The 23,713-nt window shown below is 46.6% G+C and overlaps 1 protein-coding gene across 2 annotated transcripts in view; it reads left to right on the forward strand.

The window, feature by feature from the left end:
- NGF (nerve growth factor) overlaps nt 1-20,407 on the forward strand; it is a 56,403-nt gene extending 35,996 nt beyond the window's left edge. For both annotated transcript variants that reach the window (XM_041754041.1, XM_041754039.1), the window contains exons 2-3: nt 12,608-12,731; nt 19,501-20,407. In XM_041754041.1, the coding sequence (XP_041609975.1) occupies nt 19,513-20,238 (726 nt within the window). In that variant the 5' untranslated portion in view covers nt 12,608-12,731; nt 19,501-19,512 and the 3' untranslated portion in view covers nt 20,239-20,407. The remainder of the gene's footprint in view (nt 1-12,607; nt 12,732-19,500) is intronic.
- Nucleotides 20,408-23,713: the final 3,306 nt, after the last annotated feature.

A 23,713-nucleotide genomic window follows, 5' to 3' on the forward strand; every position in this document is an offset into this window, starting at 1 on the left:
TCCATCATCCTCTGGCTTGGTCTTCACACCCAAAAAGCCAACCAGCAGGGAATCACATCCCAGCCTGGAGTGAGTAGTTCCTGTCCTGCCTGTGGGTTTTGTTCATGGTCTCATAATTAAGAGTAAATCATATCCAGAAAATGTATGAAAGTAAGTGGAATAGCTATATTCCAATGCCTATAAATTAGGAAGAAACAACTACACATCCTAAGCATGTAGCTTCTGTGCCTACATTTTTTTAAAGAGTTATTTATTGTATTTTGAGAGAGAGTGCAGGAGTAAGGGCAGAGGAGGAGGGAAAGAGAATCTGAAGAAGACTCTGCACTCAGCGCAGAGCTCAATGGAGGATGTGATGTCACGACCCTAAGATCATGACCTGATCTGAAACCAAGAGTCGGATGCTTAACCAAATGTGCCACTCAGATGCCCTGTGCCTACACTGCTGTCAGAATAGTGGGTTTTCCCAGAGTCAATTTCTTGGTGATTAGAGTTTTTCAGTGTAGAGGAAGTATGCTCTATGGATTCCCTCGAGGTTGTAAACAAGGAGAGCCTCCTGACAGACAAGTGGAGAAGTCAAGATATTTTTATAATTAGAAAATTATAGATATCAGCACTAGATTTTTAAAAAAGGGTATATTCGAGAATGAAAAAAAAAAAAAGCGTGAGAAGTATTGGAATAACTACATTCCACCTATCTATCACCCATGTCACAGAAGCAGAAACCGACCCTCAATACAAAACCCAGAGGATGAAGCTCTTGTTCCTTTGAATGGTCAGATTTGTGAGCAATCTCACAGAGTAGGTATGGAGGAGGGTACCACAGAGCAAGAGGCTTGGGCTCTTATCCATCACACCATTCACTAAGCAGTGTCACCTTGCACTTCTCCACCTCATGCTGAGTTGAAGTTATCTGTAAAATGGGGATAATACTGATCTCAGAGATCTTTAATAAATATTTAAAATATAATATATGGAAATTCCTTAGTAGAGTGTCTGGCACATAATACACAATAAATGTTCTGTATTATTAGTGGTAATAGGTGTATTCACTTCTAATCCACAGTTTAATACATCATATTACATTACATTTTACACCTAACATATAGGTAATTCTATCTTTATTAACATCTCTCAGACAGCCTAAGGGAGAGACCTAAGGGAAATCTTTGAGATATTTCTATACCACCCCTACCTTTTCTCCCACCAAGCCCAAACTCCAATCTCCACTGTTGGTGTACTCACCCTTGTGGCTGAGAAAGAAGCATGCCAGGGGGTTAGCCAAGCAGCTAACAGCTAGCAGGCCCCTTCTGCTGGCATGGAAGGCAGGGAGAGAGCCATACTCAGGGAATTCCCTTCTTACAAGTGGGAGTCAATCACTGCTAGGGAATCAGATTAGTCAGAGGAGTACCTCCTTCTGGAGATTGATGGGAGGGGTCGGGGAGAGCTTTCTCTCCCAACAGGGGCCTAAACACGAGGTCTAATTGTCTTCAGACATGAAGAAATAGAAAGCCCTACCTGGCAAATAATTGTACAGTTATCCTTAATACCTTGCATGAGGCACATGGAAGAACCTGCCTCATTTTGGAGAACCAAGATACCTAATTCCTTATTTACCTTTGTGAATTTGTGTGTCTGTATATAATGTCCTTGGGGCAATCATTGATATTTCTCTTTTGAGATGATTTCATCAAGGTCTAAACTGAATAATATTGTTGTCTACATTATTGTAAATACAAAGATAACAGCAAAGACAAGACAAACAACAAAATCTCAGGAGAAAGAAGCAGGGGGAAAAGCAGCTTCCCAAATAGGTGCTGGGAAATGTATAATGGAATAGACAGGAAAGCAGAAATACGATTTCTAGACCCAGCTCTATTCACCACTCCACTGGAAGTTATATAGACCTAAACAATTCAGTTAGCTACTCTGGAGAGAATAAATGACCCCCAGGCGTGGCTCTCTTCTGGTTCTGCTGATTCTATTGACAACATAAAGGGAGCTCTTGGGGAACACTGGCCAGACTTCCCTGGCTCCAGAAAATTCTTTAAGACTTTGATGGTGGTGGTGGTGAGGAAGTGGTGGCAATGTTGATGGAGGCAGCAATGGTGGAGGAAGTGGTGATCATGGTGATGGAGGAGGCAGTGGTCGTGGTGGTGGTGGTGGTAGAGATGGAGACAGTGGTAGAGTGGGTTGAAGAGAACTCTGCTGTGCTCCATGGGTCTGACTAAAAGATATGACTGGAACAGGGACTCCTGAGTGGCTCAGTGGTTGAACGTCTGCCTTTGGCTCAGAGCATGATCTCAGGGTCCTGGGATCGAGTCCCACCTCAGGTTCCCTGCATGGAGCCTGCTTCTCCCTCTGCCTGCGTCTCTGCCTCTGTGTGTGTGTGTGTGTGTGTGTGTGTGTGTCTCATGAATAAATAAGTAAAATATTTAAAAATAAAAGATATGACTGGAACATTGTAATGGGTTTGAGAAATGGGCAGAGAGGTGGGCAATTAGGCAGTAGGACTTAATGGGCACAAGGGCAAGGGTTTCCTGCCTGTAACTGTCACCTTCAAGGTGCCTTTCAAGATGATTCCTCTCTCAGGGACAACGCAAGCAAAACAGAAGCGCTTAGGCAGATAGATACACACTGTTCTACTGGTTGTGAATTTGGGGGGGGCTTTGTTTGTTAGAAATTTTTAAATTTTTACCTTAAAACCTAGTTTGAGTCTGTAGTTTGGGAATATGGAGATGAGTTCTGTGGAGAGAAGGAAACGCTGAAGCAGTTAAATAGAAAGCTGGGACTGCAGGTGGACACCATGCAGGCAGAGAGGAGAGCCTTCTCACCCAGAGCAGACCAGTCTGGTTCAAGCAGAGTTTAAAAACAACTGGGATCAATGCATGATTCCACAAGCTGGGAGGCTCCCAGGGACAGAGGTGAGAGCTGGAGCCAGGCCTGGTGGCTGGCACCCAGAAAGAGCTGGGACAACCAGTCTTGTGCCCCCCTCTCAGAGGACAAAGGACAACACCCTAGACTGGACACGGCAGATGAGTGCCTGAAGGCCTGAGAGGTACAGCTCCCTGCACAGAGGCCTCATGCCAGGAACCTGGCGGAATCACAGAGAAAGGAGCGAAGGACCAACAAATGGTTTTCATTATCGTCACACAGCCTCCACCCTCGTCCTGTATGTGTGTGCTCTGGTTTTTTTCTTCTTTTTCTTTTTTTCATTTTTTCTCCAGTTGTAACTAAATAATGAGGTGACTGCCATCCCACTGGATTGCACAATAGAACCAGTGGCTGGGTTGGAGCATAGCTTTCTCCAAATAAATTCTGGACAAGACAAGTGAACGGGCTGGAAATAATACAACACCTGCGTATGCTTTTAGTGCTGGTAGTGGAGGCGCGATGAGGGTTTATGGAGAACGAAGAGACTTCCTCAGCAGTTCAACTGTCAGCCCACCAATGGGGCATTGTCCTTCTGTGATGAAACTTCACCAAAATGAAAGGGGGCTTACCCAGTTTTCCAGGAATATAAATTGGGACCACTTGTTATTTCCTGATGTAATAGGGAAAAAATGATTTACTTTGAATACACTGGCGTGGCTAGGGGAAGAATTATTTTCAATTCCGTTCAATAAACATTCGTTAAGTGCCCACTCTGGGACAGCCCATAGTTAGAAAAACACCAAGACCCCAAGAAGTCAGCAGTCACGCGGATGCCTGAATTTGTCCCAAATCTCCTGGATCCCTGAACATGAATTTGACCAGGAGGATGCCTCTGTGTCGTATTCCCCTTGTGACTCACTTTTCTTGTAAGGCAGTGATTACCCTAAGCAAAGATGCTACCAATTCTACAGGGCCTGGCATGTCTTCATCATGGCCAAAGAGCACCATGATCCCCAAACTGTAGTCAACTGGAGCAGCTTCCTCCCTATGACTGCCCTGTGGCTAAAGAAAATGGATCATTCCAAAAACAAATGTTTCAGTTCGTTACTCAGCTTTTTTGTTGGGAAATGATTGCAGATAATCATCTTGCAGCTGCAGATGGAGCATTCTACACTTGCTCAGACGGTACCACTGAGCATGTGCATGGCCAGCCATCCCAACCCAGACTGGGACAAACAGCAGGATCCTTCCTGCCAGAGAGACAGCCCAAGTGGGGCACAAGACGGGTATGAGACATCGCTTTCAGTTCTGTACCCAGCCTGTTAGTAACTCACTGCCTGATTCTAGCTGGATGTCTTTGATGATGCTCATTAGGATAGCTGATATGTATGTAACACCAACTAGGTACTAGACACCGAGCTAAATGCTTCTTCTACTTAATCCTCTCAATAAGCCACTGGGGAGAATAGAATTATTGTGATTTCTAAGAGGAGGCACTGAGGTACACGGAGGGTAAGGCACTTGCTAAAGATCCCACGGCTGGTAAGTGGCAGGGCTCAAATGCAACCAACTCCAGGCCTGTGGATATCAGTTGGCCAGTTTGTCAGGGGAAGTACCTGGACTGCAGAATGCTGGCGGCCTTTTCTTTACAGCTCTCATATTCTATCCTCATGTAAAATAACAACTGAGATTCTGAAGTAAATTAGTTTATTGTTCTTCAGATCTTAAACATCCAAACTTCCCTCTTTAGAAACAGCAGGAGGTATAGTGTCTGTGTGTATGTGTGCATGTGCACGATCGTGCATGTGTGCACTTGTGTGGTGATCAAGTGGGTGAAGCTGTTTGCCCTCATTTTTGGAACTTCTGATTACCCAGAGTGTTCTGGGTCCCCGAAGACAGATGCGTGCTGTGGGTCTCTTGTTAGCTCTGGACTGAATTTCACCAGTGCAGAGTTTTTCTTTTGTTCATGATGTCATGGTCAAATAAAACCTAAAAGAAGAAACACTAGAAGATGGGGAATGTTCTGAAATATAATTATATGAGAATCAAGTGACTTTAGAAGGGACAGCAGGTTTTCATCTCCCCTGACCTTTTTCCTAAGATAATGAAAGAGCTAGATGAAACTCCTTCAAATAAACTGAAAAATGCCCATCAAATAGCCCCTCATTATAGTTAACCACCCCAGGGATGTTACAACATCCACCATCAGGGATATATGTTACTGTGCGGGAAGAGCCCATTTGGGACCGGGATAGTTAAAGCCATACACAGGAAGTAGCTAAAACAGCTCAAAGCCCCCTGACAAACACACACATGGAAAGAAATTCTTCATTTCCAGCTCTTATCTTAGCCTCGGGCTCCCGAGGATCTGCATGTGCCGCATGCCTGGGCAAAGCTGGGCTGAGTTATCTCTTTCTTGCCTTGAGTCAGATTTTCTGGGTGTGAAGTCAGCAGACAAGCCAGGAAATGTCAGTGTAAAAGAGTGAGGGAGCTGGAGACACGGTGGCAGCTGTCACTCCAGAGTGGTGGTGGTGTGGTGTGAGAATATGTCTGACTCATCTTTGAGGCTCAGTTTCCCCTTGTGATGTGTTTGGTGCTGGCTGCTGTGATCCAGTTTCCATGGATTCGGGGTGGTTGAGGTGCAGCAGTTTTTTGCAGAGACTGAAGTCCAGCTGCTCAAACAGAAATGGCCCTGACTTATGGACAGATGTGTCTCATGGACAAGTGAATGTGTCCCATGGACAAGTATGAATGTCTCACAGACAAGTGTGGGTGTCTCACAGACAAGTGAGTGTGCCTCAGGGATGAGGGAATGTGTCTTACAGAGAAGTGTGGGTGTCTCAGGTACAAGTGTGGATATCTCAGGGACATGTAGGTGTCTCAGGGACAAGTGACTATGTCTCAGACAAGTGAGTGTCTCACAAACAAGTATGCGTGTCTCACGGACAAGTGAGTGTGTCACAGATAAGTGTGTCTCACAGACAAGTGGGTGTGTCTCAGGGATAAGAGAATGTGTTTCACAAGTGAGTGTGTCTCACAAATAAGTGTGAGTGTCTCACGGACAAGTGTGAGTGTCTCATGGACAAGTGTGTATGTCTCACAGATAAGTGTGGGTGTCTCACAAACAAGTGAGTGTGACTCAGGGATGAGTGAGTTTATCTCATGGACAAGTGAGTGTGACTGACGGATAAGTGAGTGTGCCTCACAGGGATCCTTACATTCAAGTCCCACAGCTTGTTCTGTATCCCTCACCAACTGCAAGATGGCCTGCCTGTCTTTTTCAAAGCCCTAGAACACTACGTGTCTGTTGGGCCAGGATTTTTCTTGGTCTGTCTCGGGACTATAGATCTTTAGCTTGTCTTTATTTCTGAAGTTACATCTGAATTGCATTATAGACTTATGTGCTGTAACGTTGCTTGACCTATTGCTTGGAAAACATACCACACACTGAGAGGAAAAGGCTAGCTCAAGAGGAGCTGAGGACATTTAATCCTATAAAGCAAGTAGAAGGAAGGCCTTGGATCCGAGTTAGCGAGTTAGCATTCATCGGCAGCGTTTTGTTTTCATTCATGCATTCCTTCCCAGGTGGTCACCCGAGGTCTGCAGCAGGTTAGAGACCTCACTAGGGGCTGGTATTATTGAAAGCAACCTTTGACTCCAACCAACCTGAGAGTCCTTTCTCCCCAGTACTCTGTCTGCTTTTAGTCCCAAGCATGGGAACAGCAGGCGGGAAAAGGCCAAAAACAGGACTGAAATGGATCTTTTCCTTGTGGTTTAAGGATCAGCCAGTTGGAACCAAGGAGATGTTTTCTTAGGGTTACAGAGAAGTTTGTAAAACGATTGGATTGGTTTTGGCACCAATGTGTAGATTATAGATATGTCATTATTATTACTAGGCCGATGGGCTACAGTGCAAGGACTGTTATTTAGCAGTACAATCTTGCCGAAGTCCACTGCTCTCAGCTCTGTAATGGCAGGCTGCCGGATGTCTAGATGTCTTATCTCCCACCACCACGTTGGTGTTGTGATTACCCACGCTATGAAAACCTCTCTGCGGTGCTGGCATTGCACAGCTCGTGAATCCAGTCAGGTAAATACCATGAAGATTGTGGCCAGCCACACACACCAAGAGGGCCGTGCACATTCATAGCAAATGCTCCTTGATTCAGAGGCTCAAGGTCAGCCAACCTTGGTGGTTTCTTCCTGAAGCGGCCTGACTCTCTGGAGAAATGCTAGGGTTTTGTAATTTACCTCAGAATCTTCCAAAGAGCCAGAGGACCATTTATCGTCCAGGGAAATGTGGCAGGGTGCTGTAGAATTGTTAGCACTGAAACGCTCATTCAAAAAGAATAGTGGTTTCGCTGAACCTTTATGTCTGCCTAAGTCCTTGGTGCTAGATGCACTATTTTCCTATTGGACTTGCCAAAACCACCAAATAGTTAAAACACATCAAATCATGTCTAAATGGCCAAAATTGAATTCCGCACCCCCCCTGCCGCTAAAGAGCTCCTAGTCAGCAAACCTCATGGTTGTATTCCATACTACAAAATTTCTGATTAAGCTAAATATTAGGAAAATAGACTTATGACACAAAAGACTTCAAATTCCCTTTTTTTTTTGCATTCAGGCTCAGAGTAAGAACTACCAGAGAAAGGAGGGAATCAAGGGAGAATGGTCACAGCAATGAAAATCACAACAAGAGTACCAATAATTATTATTATACCCTCAACTACACGTTCTTAATGCCCAACATCCCCAGTGAATTTTCCCAGCACAGAACTCTGACAGGTGGAAGCTAGGAGAAAGGAAGCCACAGTTCATGCCAGCTGCTCTGGCATCTTTGAAGTGGCTTAAGCTGCTCTTGGGGACTAGCCATTGCTTCCGAGCACATGCGAGGAATGGTCCAAAAGGTCTTTTTGGTCAAGCATCCCCAAATCCTTGGTATTAAAGTTGCCAGCAAATAATCCTTGGGCTTAATAATAAGCTAACCATAGCTCCAACCACCAAACATTTTAAGTGGCATGCAAGGAGTAAAAAGAAAACCTTCCAATTCATGAACATCAATTATATATAGATAGCTGGCAGAGTGAAGCACCTAGAAGCTGTATTCTTGTTTGCCTAAATGTGACCACATCTGCACTTTACATTTTCTGAGGTATATTAATTTCTTAATAATTTCTCTTAATTGCTAGCTCATCAAAGCCAATGTCAAGCTTCCTGTTCACTCTGTACAGCAGTTGTTCTCAGCCCTGGATTTTTCCTTGGGATTACCTCAGGAGCTTTACAAAATGCTGATTCCCAGGCAGCACAGTTCCAGAACAGTTAAGCTGGAATCTTTGGAGGTGGGACAGGAGTTTGCAAAGCTCCGCAGGTGATTCCAGTGATCAGCCAGGGTGGAGAGCCATTGCTGTAGAGGATTCAGAGGGAGGATGCAGCAGAAAGGGGAAACTAGGAGGCAGATGAAATCTTCCACAAAGTTCAAGCATGAAGGGCTTTGCAGGATGCTGATTGATAGTTAGCAGGTTGCATTTGTACAGCTGATGCCCGTCACTTCCTAATAACTCTCTAGCAGAGGCTCAGTTTCCTCAAACTGTATATTAATTGGATTTTCAACAATTTGCTATTCATCTAAGCTTCTTGATTGAAATTGACCAAAATATCATTGAGACCTTAAGAAAGCGAAGGGGACACTGAGGCAGGCAACAACAGAGAGATATTCAAAGAGGCTTAAGCTCAAGGAGTCCTTGACTTGAGGCTGTTGGTCTGGGGTTCTGGAGTCATCGTCTAGACATAAGACGGACTATAATATTGAAAGTTCCAATCAAGCAGGCAGTCTAGAGGAGTAGACTGACTCTGGGTTGATCCTATCACTTGGCCCTCAATCCCTCATCCCATGGAGAGATCGCAGGTGAAGGGGAGCCAGAGTGGATCCTCTAAAACAGTAATTCTCAAGCATAAGTGTGCACAGAATCACCCAAGGGATTGTTAAAGCACATTTGATGGGGTCTCACTCAGCATTGCTAGGTCTATGGTGGAATCTAAGCATTTGCATTTCTAGTAAGTTCTGAGATATTGCTGCTGCTACTACTACCACACTTTGAAAATCACTGCCTTAAACATGAGACCTTGGGCAGACTAGGCTTGTCCTGGTCTAGAAAAGGTACACCAGACTTCAAGAGTATTCCATCATGCCCTGAAAGAAGGAATAGAACATGGGTCTGCAATGAGCTTGGCCTTATTTTCATGCACTTGTAAAAGGGTGAGAGCCATCTGACTAAGTGATTACCTCATGAGGACAGACAGGGTTTTTAAATAGATAGGCATTTGGGTTGTTTGTCCCTCATATCTTTGCATTAGAAATTGGTAACAATTTAATCAGATTTAATTTTAGAGCCTCAACCTTCACTAGCATAAGACTAAACACAATGACAGCAGCATCTTTGAAAATCATTTAGTGTTTCAATATTCTGGACAGGGAACTGTTTTCTCCAGCAGCAATCTATACCTATATCGAACAAGAGAAGGTCAAAGTCATAGGAGATGCTAGACAGGATCTCAAATATAGCACTCATGCATCTAGATTGGCAGGTGACCCTGTTACACCAAGTTGGCTTGACCCAGATTGCATCTATAGGACTAGGGAGCTATTTGTGATAGGTCTAGAGCAAATCTTCAAGAAGGCAGTTCTGCCTAGAAGTTATGGGATTTTTCTTTTTTGAGGTAGACCTTCTCTCTCTAATGATCTTAAACAGGAAGCCGTCCTGACTTGTAATGGAATATCCAGAATATTTCTAGAGAAATCCACTGATTGTTCCATAGATGGCCCAAGAACTTTTATGTCACACAGGAAATAACAGTCAGTGGGCAGGCCACTGCAGTGAGCTCTGCAAACTCATGAGCACCTACTGCTGTATAAGACTCATCACTGTTCCTTTCACCCTTCCCCACAAGTCCCCTTCTTAGCTGTGTTGAACCTCTAGCCAATTCTTGAACTCTGGGGCACTGCAATGCCTTCCCTTCTTCACTGAGGAACTTCTATTCATCCTTAAGAACTCTGCTCAGATGTTACTTCCTCCATGAACCTGTATCTCTGATTAATCTGGCCAGATAAGACTGGTTCCTCCTTCTACTAGGTTTCCATATCAAGTCAAATATACATCATACTTATCATGCTGTGCTTTAAATGTGTGTTCATATGTTTGCCTTTCCTTACCTCTAGATTATTTGCTCTTGGAAGTGAAGTATTATGTTATATTCTTCCTCGTGTCCTCACATAGTGGCTGGCACAAGGTCTGCAAGTTTTACTCTTTAATTAAGGAAAAAAATTAATTCTAGTCTTTGGATGAGAGAAAGCATTACTTAAGAATCCAGTAGGGAGGGCAGCCCCGGTGGCTCAGTGGTTTAGTGCTGCCTTCAGCCCAGGGTGTGATCCTGGAGACCTGGGATCAAGTCCCACATTGGGCTCCCTGCATGGAGCCTGCTTCTCCCTCTGCCTGTGTCTCTGCCTATCTCTCTCTCTCTCTCTCTCTCTCTCTCTGTCTGTCTATCATGAATAAATAAATTAAAATCTTTTTTAAAAAGAATCCAGTAGGGATAGAGGCTGAAAAATATGAATTGACCTTGTAGAATAACAGATGATCAGAGCTGGAGACCTTAGCTATATCATCATAGCAGTTCCTTATCCTGTGGAGGAGGAAGCTCAGAGATGCTTAAAGATACTAAGTGATTTACCTAAGAAACAGAGTGAATTGGACCAGGACCCAGCTCTGTGAGTTCCAGTCTAATGGTCAATCAGTCTTGGCCAAATACCCAGATGAAGAATTTGTGGACTGGATCCAGACCTTCTTTCCCGGAAGCAATGGAATCAGGCCCCACAATGTCCACCTATTACTCTGGGGACATGCCATCTTCCCTCTCCATTGATAAACCCAACCCTGAGAAAGTGTGACAGCATACTCTGCCACAGAATCTAACATTTTTAAAGGGTGTTTAGGTAAATTTCCATCTCTAGACTTGAACTCCAACTGATTATTGGAAGGTTTCTCTGGTACTTCTAGAAGGTCTTTCTGATACAGAAAGGATATTTTTGAGCAGAATGGGTAAGGAAAAGGAAGGGAAACATCCTAGTCCTTAATTTTATGATTTCTAGCAGCAGGAAAAACACTCCAGATGCTCTTTATACTTCCCTGTTCTCTACCTCCTCTAAGTGATTAGAGACTTGGTGGCTTCATTGGAAAAGATGAAGATCTTCATTGTAAAAGATGAGAGAGGGTTGAAGGAAGGTAAGCGCTAGGGGTCCACAGTGGAAAAAAACATGATAAAAAAAAAACCACGATAGGGAAAGGGGTTTTTGTAATTGGAAAGAGAATATAAACAGGAAGGATACAGATATCATTCTAGAAGTTTGTGGGGTTGTGGGGGACTCAATCCTACAACAAGTTCTACAATAGATGTAATGGTTCATTCATTCATTAAAAATGTCATGTCATTCTCTTGCTTAAAGTCTTCCACTCCCTTCCCATTACCCTTATGATAAAACCATAGCTCTAGCTATGTCCTTGCAGACCTGGTTTCTTCTACCTCCCATTTTACTTCCCTACATGTTCAGCAACTTTAACTTATTTCTATCTCAGGGCCTTTGCACTTGCTATTCCTTTTGCCTAGAAAATTATCTCCCTCATTCCTTTTCATCCTTCAGATCTCAACCCAAAGACCACTTCCTCCAAGAACTCTTCACTTGGCAGCCTGTCTATAGGATCCCTTTACTACACTCTGCAGTCACCCTCTATTAGCACCCTCTATTAGCATACTACACTCTGCAGTCACCCTCTATTAGCACTTTGTTTTTTCCTCCATGACATGTAAAGAATCAGAAGATATGTTGTTTATTTACATAAGACTATAAGCTCCATAAGATGAAAGACCTTGTTTGCCTTATTCACTGCTGGGTCCCCAGCACCTACCTAGATCAGGTACTTAACACATAGCAGGTGCTCAGGATATATTTGTTGAATGAAGGAAGGAAGCACCTACATATATGAGGTTTATAGAAGTGAGAAAAGAATAGAAACCTTCCATTGCTTCTAGGAACTACAACCTAAACTTTGAATAGTATTTTTTCCTCATTATGTCATCTAGATATCTTCTGATTGATAAAAGTTGACTTTTGGCTGTGATTCCCTGAGAGTCACAATTCTAACTCAATTCTATCAGAGGTTTCTGTTATCTATCATGTAGTCAGGTTGTCATATTTACCACCATAACTCATCCGGATTTTTATCAAAGTACCAGCTTGTTCTCAATTGTCAGGATGTTTTCTTCTGTATAATTTATCTTCAGTTAGGCTGGGCCAAAGTTGGATCTACTACATCTCTGTGTGTGCAATGTACAGAATAATTTCCATTTTGGTGCTAAGTTAGGGGTCTGCTGGAGCAGGACTCTGGGGTGGGATTGGGAGCTCCTCACTGGGACCCATGGACTGCATCCGGCAGAAACCAAGGGCTTTGGCATAAGAATGGGAGGCAGGTGCCACCATAGGTCTGTGCAAGGTCACCTGGCAATTTCAGAAGCTAGACTCTCAGCCCTTCCTGGGTTCTGATACTGATAAAGTCCCAGAACTCAGAGAATAGGGTTTGTCCTATTGGCACATCCCTCCCCTTCTGCCTAGGGTACAGTTATCCATCCACTAGAGAATATGGTGAAGTGCCCATCTAATGCCAGCTCTCTCCTTCCACAGAGTCCTGGCCCATGGTCGTGCAGTCTAGGGGGCTGGATGGCATGCTGGACCCAAGCTCAGCTCAGCGTCTGGGCCCAATAACGGCTTTTCCAAGGGAGCAGCTTTCTGTCCTGGCCACATCAAGGTAAGCACGTGAGGGGCTTTGGCCTCGCCAAGGCTCTTGGCTCTGGAGTGTCCCAGGAGAGCTGGAAATGAGCCCCAGGGCTGAAGAAGGGGCGTCCCATCTAACTGCTAATCATCAGAGACCTGGGGTGGGTCCCAGTGATACGGCACAGGTAGCTCTCCCTCGTCCAACTGGAAGAGAAAGTCCCCCATGTTCTCTGCTGGCCCCACAGCTTCCAGAGACATGTTAAGAGTCTGAGCTGCCCACCTCTGAAGTAACAGAACACAGGATAATGTTTCCCTTGAATAGACAGAGCATCAGTCAGACCCTCCACACAGCTCCTGGTCTCTCTAAGCAGGCAACCTTGTGAGATGAAACGTCCCTGATCGCCCTTGGCTGTGGAGTAGAAGGCAGGGAGAACTCCAGATCAGGGGATGGAGGCCAGCTTTGAGTGCCACTTCCACCAGGTGTGTGCCCATGTCGGATTCCTCACTCTTACTGCCTCTCTGTTTCCTCCTCTGTGCAACGGGAATAATAAGGCCTCCGCCCAAGTTTGCTGTGATGATGATTAATGAGATACTTATGCCCGATAAAGGATGATGATAATTACGATCTCACCTTATTCATTTTAAGACGTATGTCTAAGAATACAGACCAGTAGCTTCTGTTCCCAGCAAAGCCACGGGTGCTGTACGCGCTCGTGCTTTCTGGCTGCATATTTCAATCATGGGCACTTTAAGTGTTTTTGGACCAAATCTACCTGATGCCCAGAAACCTGAAAAACCAAATATGAAAATCATCAAATGTCCAGGCATTCCCCAGTGTCAAGATGTGTGGCATGAGGAAGGTAAAACTTATCATCTGTTGAGTGGACTTTTCATTTTGATATTGGTAACCAGTAAGTGCGGCCTCGGGGCGCTGTCCTCTGGAAGGTGCTAAGGCTGAGCAATGCCAAGCACCCACGTGCAGAGCCTGCCACTCACTAGCTGCAGAACCTTAGGTCACTCACAGCCCAACATCCATGTATCTCCTCTGTCAAGTTTAAGGATTGGACCAGATCACTGGTTCTCAAAATGCAGTCCCCGGCCCAGCAGCATCAGTATTACTAGGGAGTTTGTGAGAAACGTAGATTTAGGGGCCCCACTCTAGATCTACTGAGTCAGAGATTCTGGGAGTGGGGCCCAGAAACCTGCAGTTTAGCTGAACCTCCAGGTGATTCTGATGCCCTGAACCCCTGGACTTGATAATCTCTGGTGTCCCTTCCACTCCTAGCTTCCCCCAGGAGATGCCAGGAGAAACGCTCACTGGGTTCTATCCTGGCAATGTTTTTCTCTGTTGCAGCCCCAGGGGTACCTCCCTGAGGGAGCTGAGGAGCCACAGAATGCTTCTCACAATCCACAAGGGCCCTGACAACTGGGGGTGTCCCAGTCTTTACAACTGAAGACAGCAGCAGGTGTACATTTCGAGCTCCACTCTCTTCATGCTCCACTCTCATGAAGGAGATGGAGCAGGAAGAGGAAGAGAAAGAGGCTGGATTTCCTCAGCCATGGGAACCTCGTCTCACTAACACTAGTGACTCCAATTCACTGAGCCAATCCTTGGCCCCAGAATCACTAACAGCTCTAGGCACCACCCCTCTGAGGCAGGAATTATCACCCTCCCTGGACAGTGCACCTCCCCAGGCACCATCTTCCGGTGCCATCAGGCCTCCTCGCCACAAGAATGTGGGATCGTTCAGGAAATTTCTGTTATTATTGGGGCTAGGAACCACTGGAAACCCACAGAATGTACCACTGGCCCAGAACAGGGCACTCACAGAAGCCCTGGATAAAAGGCAACCCCCCCCACACACACACACACTCTTCATCATTGATTCTCCATTCAGACTAGGAAGTGGAACAAACACAGAACATTCAGCAGTGACACAGACGCGTTCCCACGTGTGAGCCCCTAATGGCATCATCCCTGGCTGATCATTCAGCTCACAGGGCTCTGCTTAGTGAAGCGCTGGCAAGGACTGTCATGTCTTCAGAAGAAAGGCTTCAAAGGCTGTTTTTAAAAATAGATAAATAAAACTCACTCCCTGGTTCACATCAACCAAGGAGAGAATGTTCTTTTGTAAATTGTGCTTTGTTCATTATATCACTAGAATAGAAATCATACTTTTTTTTTCTTTTCTTTGTTGCTTCATTGATGATTTTTACAAAGAAAGACTTATTTGGCACACCTGCATGGCTCAGTAAGGTAGGCATCTGCCTTTGGCTCAGGTCATGATCTCAGGATCCTAGGATCCAGCCCTGCATTGGGCTCTCTGCTCATGCTCTCTCTGTCTCTCTCAAATAAATAAATAAAATCTTAAAAAAAAGAAAAAGAAAGACATATTTAATTTAAAAAGAAGTAGGTGAAGGGGATTAGAATACACTTATCATGAAGAGTGCTGAGTAATGCACAGAATTGTTAAATCACTGTATTATATACCCGATACTCATACAACACGGTTTACTAAACTGGAACTAAAATAAAAAGCTTCATGAAAATAAACAAATAAAAATAAAATATTTTATATCATCACTGCATTATGGGAAAATGTCAGACATGGCAATATTCTCATTTGACAAAAAAGCTAGGAAGTATACTTTTATTATTAATAAATAAATTTTTTTAAAAAGATTATGGGGCATGCTATTATGAGTGAATCAATTTTAAAAAAAAATTTTTAATCTAAGGCCCAAATAAGAGATATATCTGGAACATTTTCAAATCTTAATAAAACAACCTGTCCCTGATGTAGATCTCCGCTGTGATTAAATGCCCTCCACTACCATGTGTTATTCTGACAGCGAACTGAGAAATCACATTTGACTTAAAGAACTTTGTGAAGTCAGTTCAGTAGAACCTGCAGAGTGGTAGGCAGCACAGTGACCTGTATGGATGCTTAAACTCGAAGCATGTCTAAGCTGGAAGATTTCTTAAGGATCCGCAGTCACATGAAGAAATGAAGGAGCACAGAAGCAAGGGACTCATCCACATACTCACTGATTCTTAGAGCTGGAGTCACCTGTGAACACTAGGTCACCTGGACACAAGGGAGATGTATAGGATGCTTTGCCATCTCTAGGGAGTTTGCCTGTAGGTGGGAAGATAAGAGAACACAACTGCCTTAAGGCAGTATTAAGGAAATGCTTTACAGAGGTGGAGAAAGGAGAGAGTTTGTATCTGTAGAAATAGAAAAAGGTCCCCAGTGGAGGTGGTGTTTAAGTTGCGTGCTAAAAGATGACAGGGTAGGACTCCAACCAGCAGAGATGGGGAGCAGAAAAGGTACAAGGAGGGCGAGGGGGAATATGCCAGGCATAAAAGAGTCTGAACCAGGGACAATGTGGGGAAGCACAAGCCTGGACTGCCACAGGAGTGCCATTTGCCTGAAATGCGAAACATGGAAGGGGAGTAGAAGAAGGGCAGTGTCTGCCTGGTTCCTGGCTCCCTAGACTACTCACCGCTGGATCTCCTGGGCAGGGTGATGTGATCAGAGCGGTGCTTCAAGAGGTTAAATGGGGTAGCTAGGGGCAGTTGGCACTGGGAGAAGAGAGAGGAGCCTCCAGGACATCAGTTGGGAAACTGTTCTGTGACCTGAACTAGGAATAAGAGGTGAGAATAGAAAATACAGTTTCAAGAGATGCTACCAGAGCAGAATGCAGAGTTCTGGGGGAGGGCTGGGAGGAAGGAGCAGAGGCCAGTGGCAAGCTGAGGTTTGGAGCCGGTGAACAAATAGATGGTGGTTCCAGTGCCAGAATAAAGCAAAAGGTTGGAGAAATACATTGGTGGGGGGGCAGTGTTCACAGGAGATAGCAGCTGTGGAACTTCATCATTAAACATCAAGTGGTCCAAAATGGGGTTGCTGCTGTTGAGTACAGGGAGGGCAGGGAGTGATTATCCTAATGAGGAGCAGGAATGTAAAGATTTTTGTTTGGGGTACCTTGCATTTAAAACATCAGGATCTATGGAGAGTTGCTGGAGGTTCAGGACAGTCTTTCAAAAGAGACGTCAGGCTGGAGGTGCGGTATGGATGGGCATCAATCCCACAGAAGTCTCAGTTGACTCCTTAGAAGAGGATGACCTTACCAAAGAGGAGATTGTAGGAGGAGGTAGGAACCTCTGGTTATGGGAAATAGGGAGCAGTATGTCCCTCATTACCATCAAAACTCTAAATTTTAGTGTTTTTTTTTTTCCATTTCCCCATCCAAATTTTAAGTGTTACTAATTTGGATATAAACGGATGAATTTCGGTTTCATCTCTTCTCCCTTCTTCTATCTGATGAGAGATCCATTTCCCCATCCAAAGTCTGTTACTAATTTGGATATAAACGGATGAATTTCGGTTTCATCTCTTCTCCCTTCTTCTATCTGATGAGAGCTACCATGTATTGGGAAGAAAGAAAAGGAGCAAACTAAGAGGCTTGACCCAGCTGCCAACCAACCAAATGATCGGTTCTGTGGCAATTGCCTTGGACAATTATCTTCCAGACCATTAGCCAGCAGGCCCAGCAGTGGTCAAAGCCCAGATGTGCCACCACCTCATCAGCATGGCCGGCTGGAGGATTGGGGCAAACACCAATGTTTTTCAAAGTAACCCAAGAGAAAAGAATTTTGGTGGTTTTATTTTTGGTGTCTCACCAAAGAGCTGCCTAGTTCCAGCTGAAAAAAAAAAAAAGGCATAGTATTGAGGAGAAGAATGTATCACTTTGAAACAGATTAGGAATGCAGCAATCAGCCATGTCCACAAAATCCAAAAGAAAGCATGTACCACAGTGAAAAGAAGGCAGAGAGTGAGCTTCTCAAGCCATCCCCATTCATTGCTTTATTCATTCTTCTTATATTTTTTGAGGACCTACTGTATGCCAGCACTGCGCATGGCCCCAGAAATATACAGCTACAAATGGTACAGCTTGTAAAGTGCTCTGAAGAGTCAGGCATGCACTCGATTATCCACAGCACTAAGGAAAGATGATAGGGCTATGCACAGCCACCATGGAAGACAGGGGAGGTGCACAACGAGGGATCGAGTGATTAGGGCAGGTGGATTAGACATGGCTGTGTGCTCCAGGATCTTGCAGCCAGTGGGGGAGACAAGCTCAAATCACTGAGCTTGAAAAGAAATTTAATCAAGGTAATGAGCGTGCTATGAAAAGGTGTGCATGGAACCGGCTCAGAGACCGAACAGGCAGCAGTGTGACTGAAGAAGACGAAGTCCTTGACCACAGGACATTGGAATGACTCAGAATTAAGTAGGTGTGTGGGCACCTTTCAATCCTAACAACAACCCTATGAAATAGTGTTTAGCACCTGCTTTTTATCAAGGAGGAAACGAAGGCTCAGAAAGATTAAGGGACTTTCCTCTGCTAACAAGTAACTGAGCTGGGAATCCAAATAAGGTTTGGATCCAGATCCAATGCAGAATGATCTGTGGGAATGGGGAGGCGGTAGAGATGGAGTAGGAAGTTTGAGCACCCTCTCTAGGGGATGCCTTTAACCCTACCAAGATTTAGGGAAGCTTTGCAGAGGAGGTGACACCTAATATCCATCTACAGGTAGTGATTGGGGCCCCCACAGTTAGCTGCCCTGGGGGTGATCACTGGTGGGCAACTCTAGTGCAGTGCGGAGCCCTGTCTGGACCATGCTCCAGAGGGGCTTGCACTGCCTCTTGGGGACAGATGGATTTCTGCCATTTGGTTTATACTCACATAAGAGTAAATAATAACAGGCAAAGGTACCTGTAAGAATGAAAGAGAAAGTGAAGAGGAAGGAGGAAGGGTCGGCTGGCAGAGAACGGGTCAGCTTTGGGTTCTATTTCTAGTCCTGTTGGCACTGATGACTTTAGACCTGTTGGTTAATTTTCTGTGGATTACTTTCTTTGTATATGAAAGAAAGATGAAAAATCCTAACCCAACACACAGACTAATGAGAAATTAGAAACGAATGTGCTTGAGAAGTTTTAAAACTTCACACAACAAGGAGCTATCCTCAGCATCGGTATTTGTGAGTGCTGACTGGTGGCTGAATAGGCTGGCAATCATGGTCCAGAGCTATATGCTTTTTGACCAAACATGATGCTTCGTGGACTTGTAACGAGGGTCCAGAGTCACCAGATCTCAGAGCTGAGCCAGTGCTGCTGTCTGAAGAGGGTGTATTCAGGGCTGAGGTGTCCAGACTAGTCCCCAGCAACCCTTCCCACTGCCTTCCCGGGGGAGTCAAGCCACTGGGCAGGAAACAGCACTAAGGACAGGTGTCAGGCACACACCGCCCGCCCTCAGCTGCCTCAAGTGGGCAGGCACAGCACTCAAGGGACTCTGCATACAGTGCTAGCAAGTTCACATGGGAGCCAAAGGGCAGAATTTCAGGGGCTCTGCCCCTTCCTTTTTTTTTTTTTTTTTTTTGTAAGATTTAATTTATTTATTCATGAGAGACGCGGAAAGAGAGGCAGGGACTCCCTGCGGGGAGCCTGATGCTGGGCTTGATCCCAGGATCCCGGGATCACAACCGGAGCCAAAGCTCAAGCACTGAGCCACCCCGGAGTGCCCTGGCTCTGTCCCTTCTTGAAAAAGCCTACCCATCCATGGTGTGACCACATCTCCAGTCATCTGAGCCAGCCCTGCAGATAGATGCCTATTGTCCCAGGTAATTATGGCCAGCAGCCCCTTTCACTCTCAAAAGTCTCCCAGTTTGGACGGTGAATTCCAAGGTCACCTCGCCCTTAGGCTCCGGTGGACTGACCCTTGTTTCTGTTTCCTGGCAGGTGCATAGCGTAATGTCCATGTTGTTCTACACTCTGATCACAGCTCTTCTGATCGGCATCCGGGCAGAACCGCATCCAGAGAGCCATGTCCCAGCAGGACACGCCATCCCCCACGCCCACTGGACTAAGCTTCAGCATTCCCTTGACACAGCCCTCCGCAGAGCCCGCAGCGCCCCGGCCGCGGCAATAGCTGCCAGGGTGACAGGGCAGACCCGCAACATCACTGTGGATCCCAAACTCTTTAAAAAGCGGCGACTGCGTTCGCCCCGCGTGCTGTTCAGCACGCACCCCCCACCTGTGGCTGCGGACGCTCAGGACCTGGACCTGGAGGCCGGCAGCACCGCCTCCGTCAACAGGACTCACAGGAGCAAGCGGTCTTCGTCCCACCCTGTCTTCCACCGGGGGGAGTTCTCGGTGTGTGACAGCGTCAGCGTGTGGGTGGGCGACAAGACCACAGCCACCGACATCAAGGGCAAGGAGGTGATGGTGCTGGGAGAGGTGAACATTAACAACAGTGTGTTCAAACAGTACTTCTTTGAGACCAAGTGCCGGGACCCCACCCCCGTGGACAGCGGGTGCAGGGGCATCGACTCCAAGCACTGGAACTCCTACTGCACCACCACCCACACCTTCGTCAAGGCGCTGACCATGGACGGCAAGCAGGCTGCCTGGCGGTTCATCCGGATCGACACGGCCTGCGTGTGTGTGCTCAGCAGGAAGGCCGGGAGACGAGCCTGACCTGCGAGCCTGACCTGCGGGCGGCCCCCACCCTCCCCGCGCTCCCCCTCCACACCCTCCTGGGCCCCTCCCTACCTCAACCTGTAAATTATTTTAAATTATAAGGACTGCATGGTAATTTATAGTTTATACAGTTTTAAAAAATCATTATTTATTAAATTTTTGGAAGCATCCGGTGTGCCGGCGCTCCAGTTCTTTCTCCCAGTGTGACCATGTGCAAGCCCCGGCCACTGTGCGGGTGGACTACCCACAGCGTCCCCTGGCTGTAACTCTCACTCCACCCCAGCCAGCTCTGCAAACTTAAGGGAAATCTGACTGGGTTCACATATTAGCCTAAGCCGGACATAATTAGAAAGGGAAGTCTGCTGGATTGCGACTCTGCTCTGCATTCCAGAGCCAAAGCTACCTAAATCCTTGGATTACCTGTCCCACCGCCCCAATGCGTGGGCCTTGATTGCTTTACTTGGGGGAAGTCCATGGAGCCTCAGCAGAAGCAGGTCCCCACCTCAGCGATGCCCAGGCTGGGTCTTGGGGGCGACTCACTGTATAGTAGGAGGAGACTTGCACCAAAGACCTATGAGGTTGGCTTGTTTTTAGGGGGAGATGTGCTTTTGCCTGAAATGCTGTCTGGAAGAACGGTAACGAAATAATCTCTGTCATGGTAGATCTGATTTCATGGTAACATTGCCTTAGGACTAACAGCTGGTCCCCCACCTAGCCCCCAGAGGCTTCCTGCCCAAGTGTTCATTATCTGAGAAAACATTAAGGCCTCTAGCCCTCTTGCCACCCACTGACAGCCCACAGCAACGTCCAGCGGTCCCAACGTTGGCCTATAATCAGGGAGGCAGAGACCTACCTAGAAAGAACCATTTGATTTCTAATTGGGTGACTTCCACAAGTGGCCGAAGGTGGATGGGGTCAGGGAACCTGCAGAGAGGATGGAGGGTGGAGAAAAGAGGTAAACAGGGTAAGAACTGACACAAAAGCCAGGGAGGTACAGAGGAAAACTGGGCCAGGCCAGAAGGGAACATTGCCCTCCTGCGCCTCCCCGATAGGGGACTGGGAACAGGAGAGTGGAGAGGAGAGGCAGGGGAGGAGGGGGCCACGGAGAAGGAAGAGGAGGAAGATGTGTGGTACTTAACCAGCCTCAGGATCCCAGGCCTCCCCAAACTCCAACACCCTGAGTAGTCGTGTTTTGAGGGGTTGTACTCCTCAACACTGACTACTTCAAGAGGTCTTGGCCAGACATGGGAGTGACAGAGAGCAGGGCTCCACCCATCCTCAAGCTGCCACCTTCCCCAGTAACTTTTTAATTTTTTCCCCTGAAGGCATAATTTCTCCCCTCAGTGTAAATCTCATTTACACTGAAATAGAATTTCAGCAATTTTTTTTTGCTTTCCTTGCCATCGTTTCCTGCCCAGGGTGAAAGCCCTGCACTAGATTTTCTATCTAAATGGTCCCTCTGATTAAAAAAAAAAAAAAAAAAAGCAAAGGGTCCTATTCATTCCTTTGTTTGTCCCACCCGCCCCCAACCCAATCCAAATAGGGCAGATTAGAAACATGGAGAGCTTTGGGAAGAGAGACATTTGGTTAGGGTAAGAGTATGATGAAATGTGCCCTGTTTTTCCTATCAAAGCTACTGCAATTGGAATAAAGATTTATGTTCAAGAAACACCAACCAGAACATTGTGTGCCGAGATACTTGGTCAGATAAAGGCTGGGGAGAGGGAGCCTTCCTGCTGGCCTGTGTCTGTGGCTTTTTTCTGGGCTCTAGCGCCAGTGGCCTCGGCCTCTTGGCTCCGCCTGCAGACAGTTCTTGGGGGGCCTCCCTCCCAAGGGCTGGCAGGCCTGGGGGGCCCTGGATATGACAAGGGCAGCCAGTGAGGGAGGCACTTAGGAAGCTCCCAGTCCCAAAGCTTCATCTGTGAGCAGCTACTCCCCGCGCTATAGACCACTGGGACATCTAGAATATATATTCTGGACTCTTCCGGCCTGCCTGGAGGGAAGGCAGCCTCCAAGGCTCTGAGGAAGGACGGGGGTCGAGGGTCAGGTAAGAGGAGGTCTCCCTCACCCCACTAACACCAAGGCCTTCCCCAAAGGCAACAGAGCTCGAGGCCCAATTCCCGAGTCGCTGTGTGGGAGGCAGTGTTTTCACACCACGCACAAGGATAGCAGTTTGGCCGAAGGGAGTTGGAACAGTCCAAAAACAACCCGGAGCCTAGTGGTTGTGCAGCTTGGACTCTGCCCACAAACCGCCCCTCCCCCACACACACAGAGGGGAGTTCTGGCTTCCAGATCCACCCGGCCTGCCTCTGAGAGACTGGCCCAGGTCACCAGGGTGCCAGACACTTGAACACATTGGAACAATAGCTCAAAACCACCCATTATGTCCTACTGAGAATCCCCCCAGCCCTTCCTGTGCTCACCTCACTGAGATTTCCCACCCAGTTCCCCAAAGCCTGGAGAGTCAGAGCAGACACCCTCCCCGGAAGGCCTCCTTCTAGCATGCCAAAGAAAACTAGAGCAGACCCTGGCTCATCCTCCGCCTGACATGGCCCAGCCCTCCTAGCAAAAGTAAAATTCCTGGTTTTGGGGGACGAGAGTAATATGGTGCCTGGCTCTAGTTTATACTCCAAATCCATCCCTCTGACCTCTCCTCCTCCAGCTGGAGCGCTAGCCTCCCCTAGATCAGCTTCCACCACCAGCAAAACACCTACCCCAGAGATCCAGATTTTCAGCAGCCAGCAAATGGCCATGTTCATCCCCATGAGACACAGGAATGTTCTTCTCCGAAGTCTCACCACTTATTCCTCTGTATAATCTGTATTATGGGAGAAGCGTCCGAGGCAGAACTGGATGGAGGACAGGGGACACAGGGGCAGGATCTGCCCCTCCCAGGCCACATGTCTCTGCTCCTTAGAGAATGGAGTAGTTAGGAATCGGGGGGTGCAGAGCTGAGTGCACGTGTGGGCTGTGAGGATCCCAGGGCCCCAATCGGCAGGGACCTCAGGCTTTCTTCCAAGGGCCTGAATGGAACAGGGGGAGCCCCCCAGGCCCCAGGCACTGAGGCAGCAACCCGGGTGTGATGCCACAAACAAGGAGCTTGGTGTCAGCAGAGCTAGGTTCTAGGCCCCACTCCCCCATTCCTGTTTGTGAGCCTTGGCCAGCCACGGCTCCTTTTTGGCCTCAGATACTGAAGCTGGGAAATGAAAATAATCATTCCTATCTCCCAGAGTTATGACCAGGAAGCAAAACCACATATTTGAAAGTAAACAGCCACATTCTATGCATGTATAAGGAAAAAGTAACATATCCTAAACGGAACGATTCCTGTAATGATTGTAGGCAAGTAACAGCTATGCTGGCACTCATAGAACCCCAGTTTACTGGCAGAGGTATAAATTGGGTAAAGGAAACCGTCTGGTCAGCGGATGTCATGGACTATGAGTATGGGTACAGCATGGCCAGGCCCAGA

The sequence above is a fragment of the Vulpes lagopus genome, chromosome 5 (assembly GCF_018345385.1).
Source record: "Vulpes lagopus strain Blue_001 chromosome 5, ASM1834538v1, whole genome shotgun sequence".
In the NCBI taxonomy this organism is placed as follows: Eukaryota; Metazoa; Chordata; class Mammalia; order Carnivora; family Canidae; genus Vulpes; species Vulpes lagopus.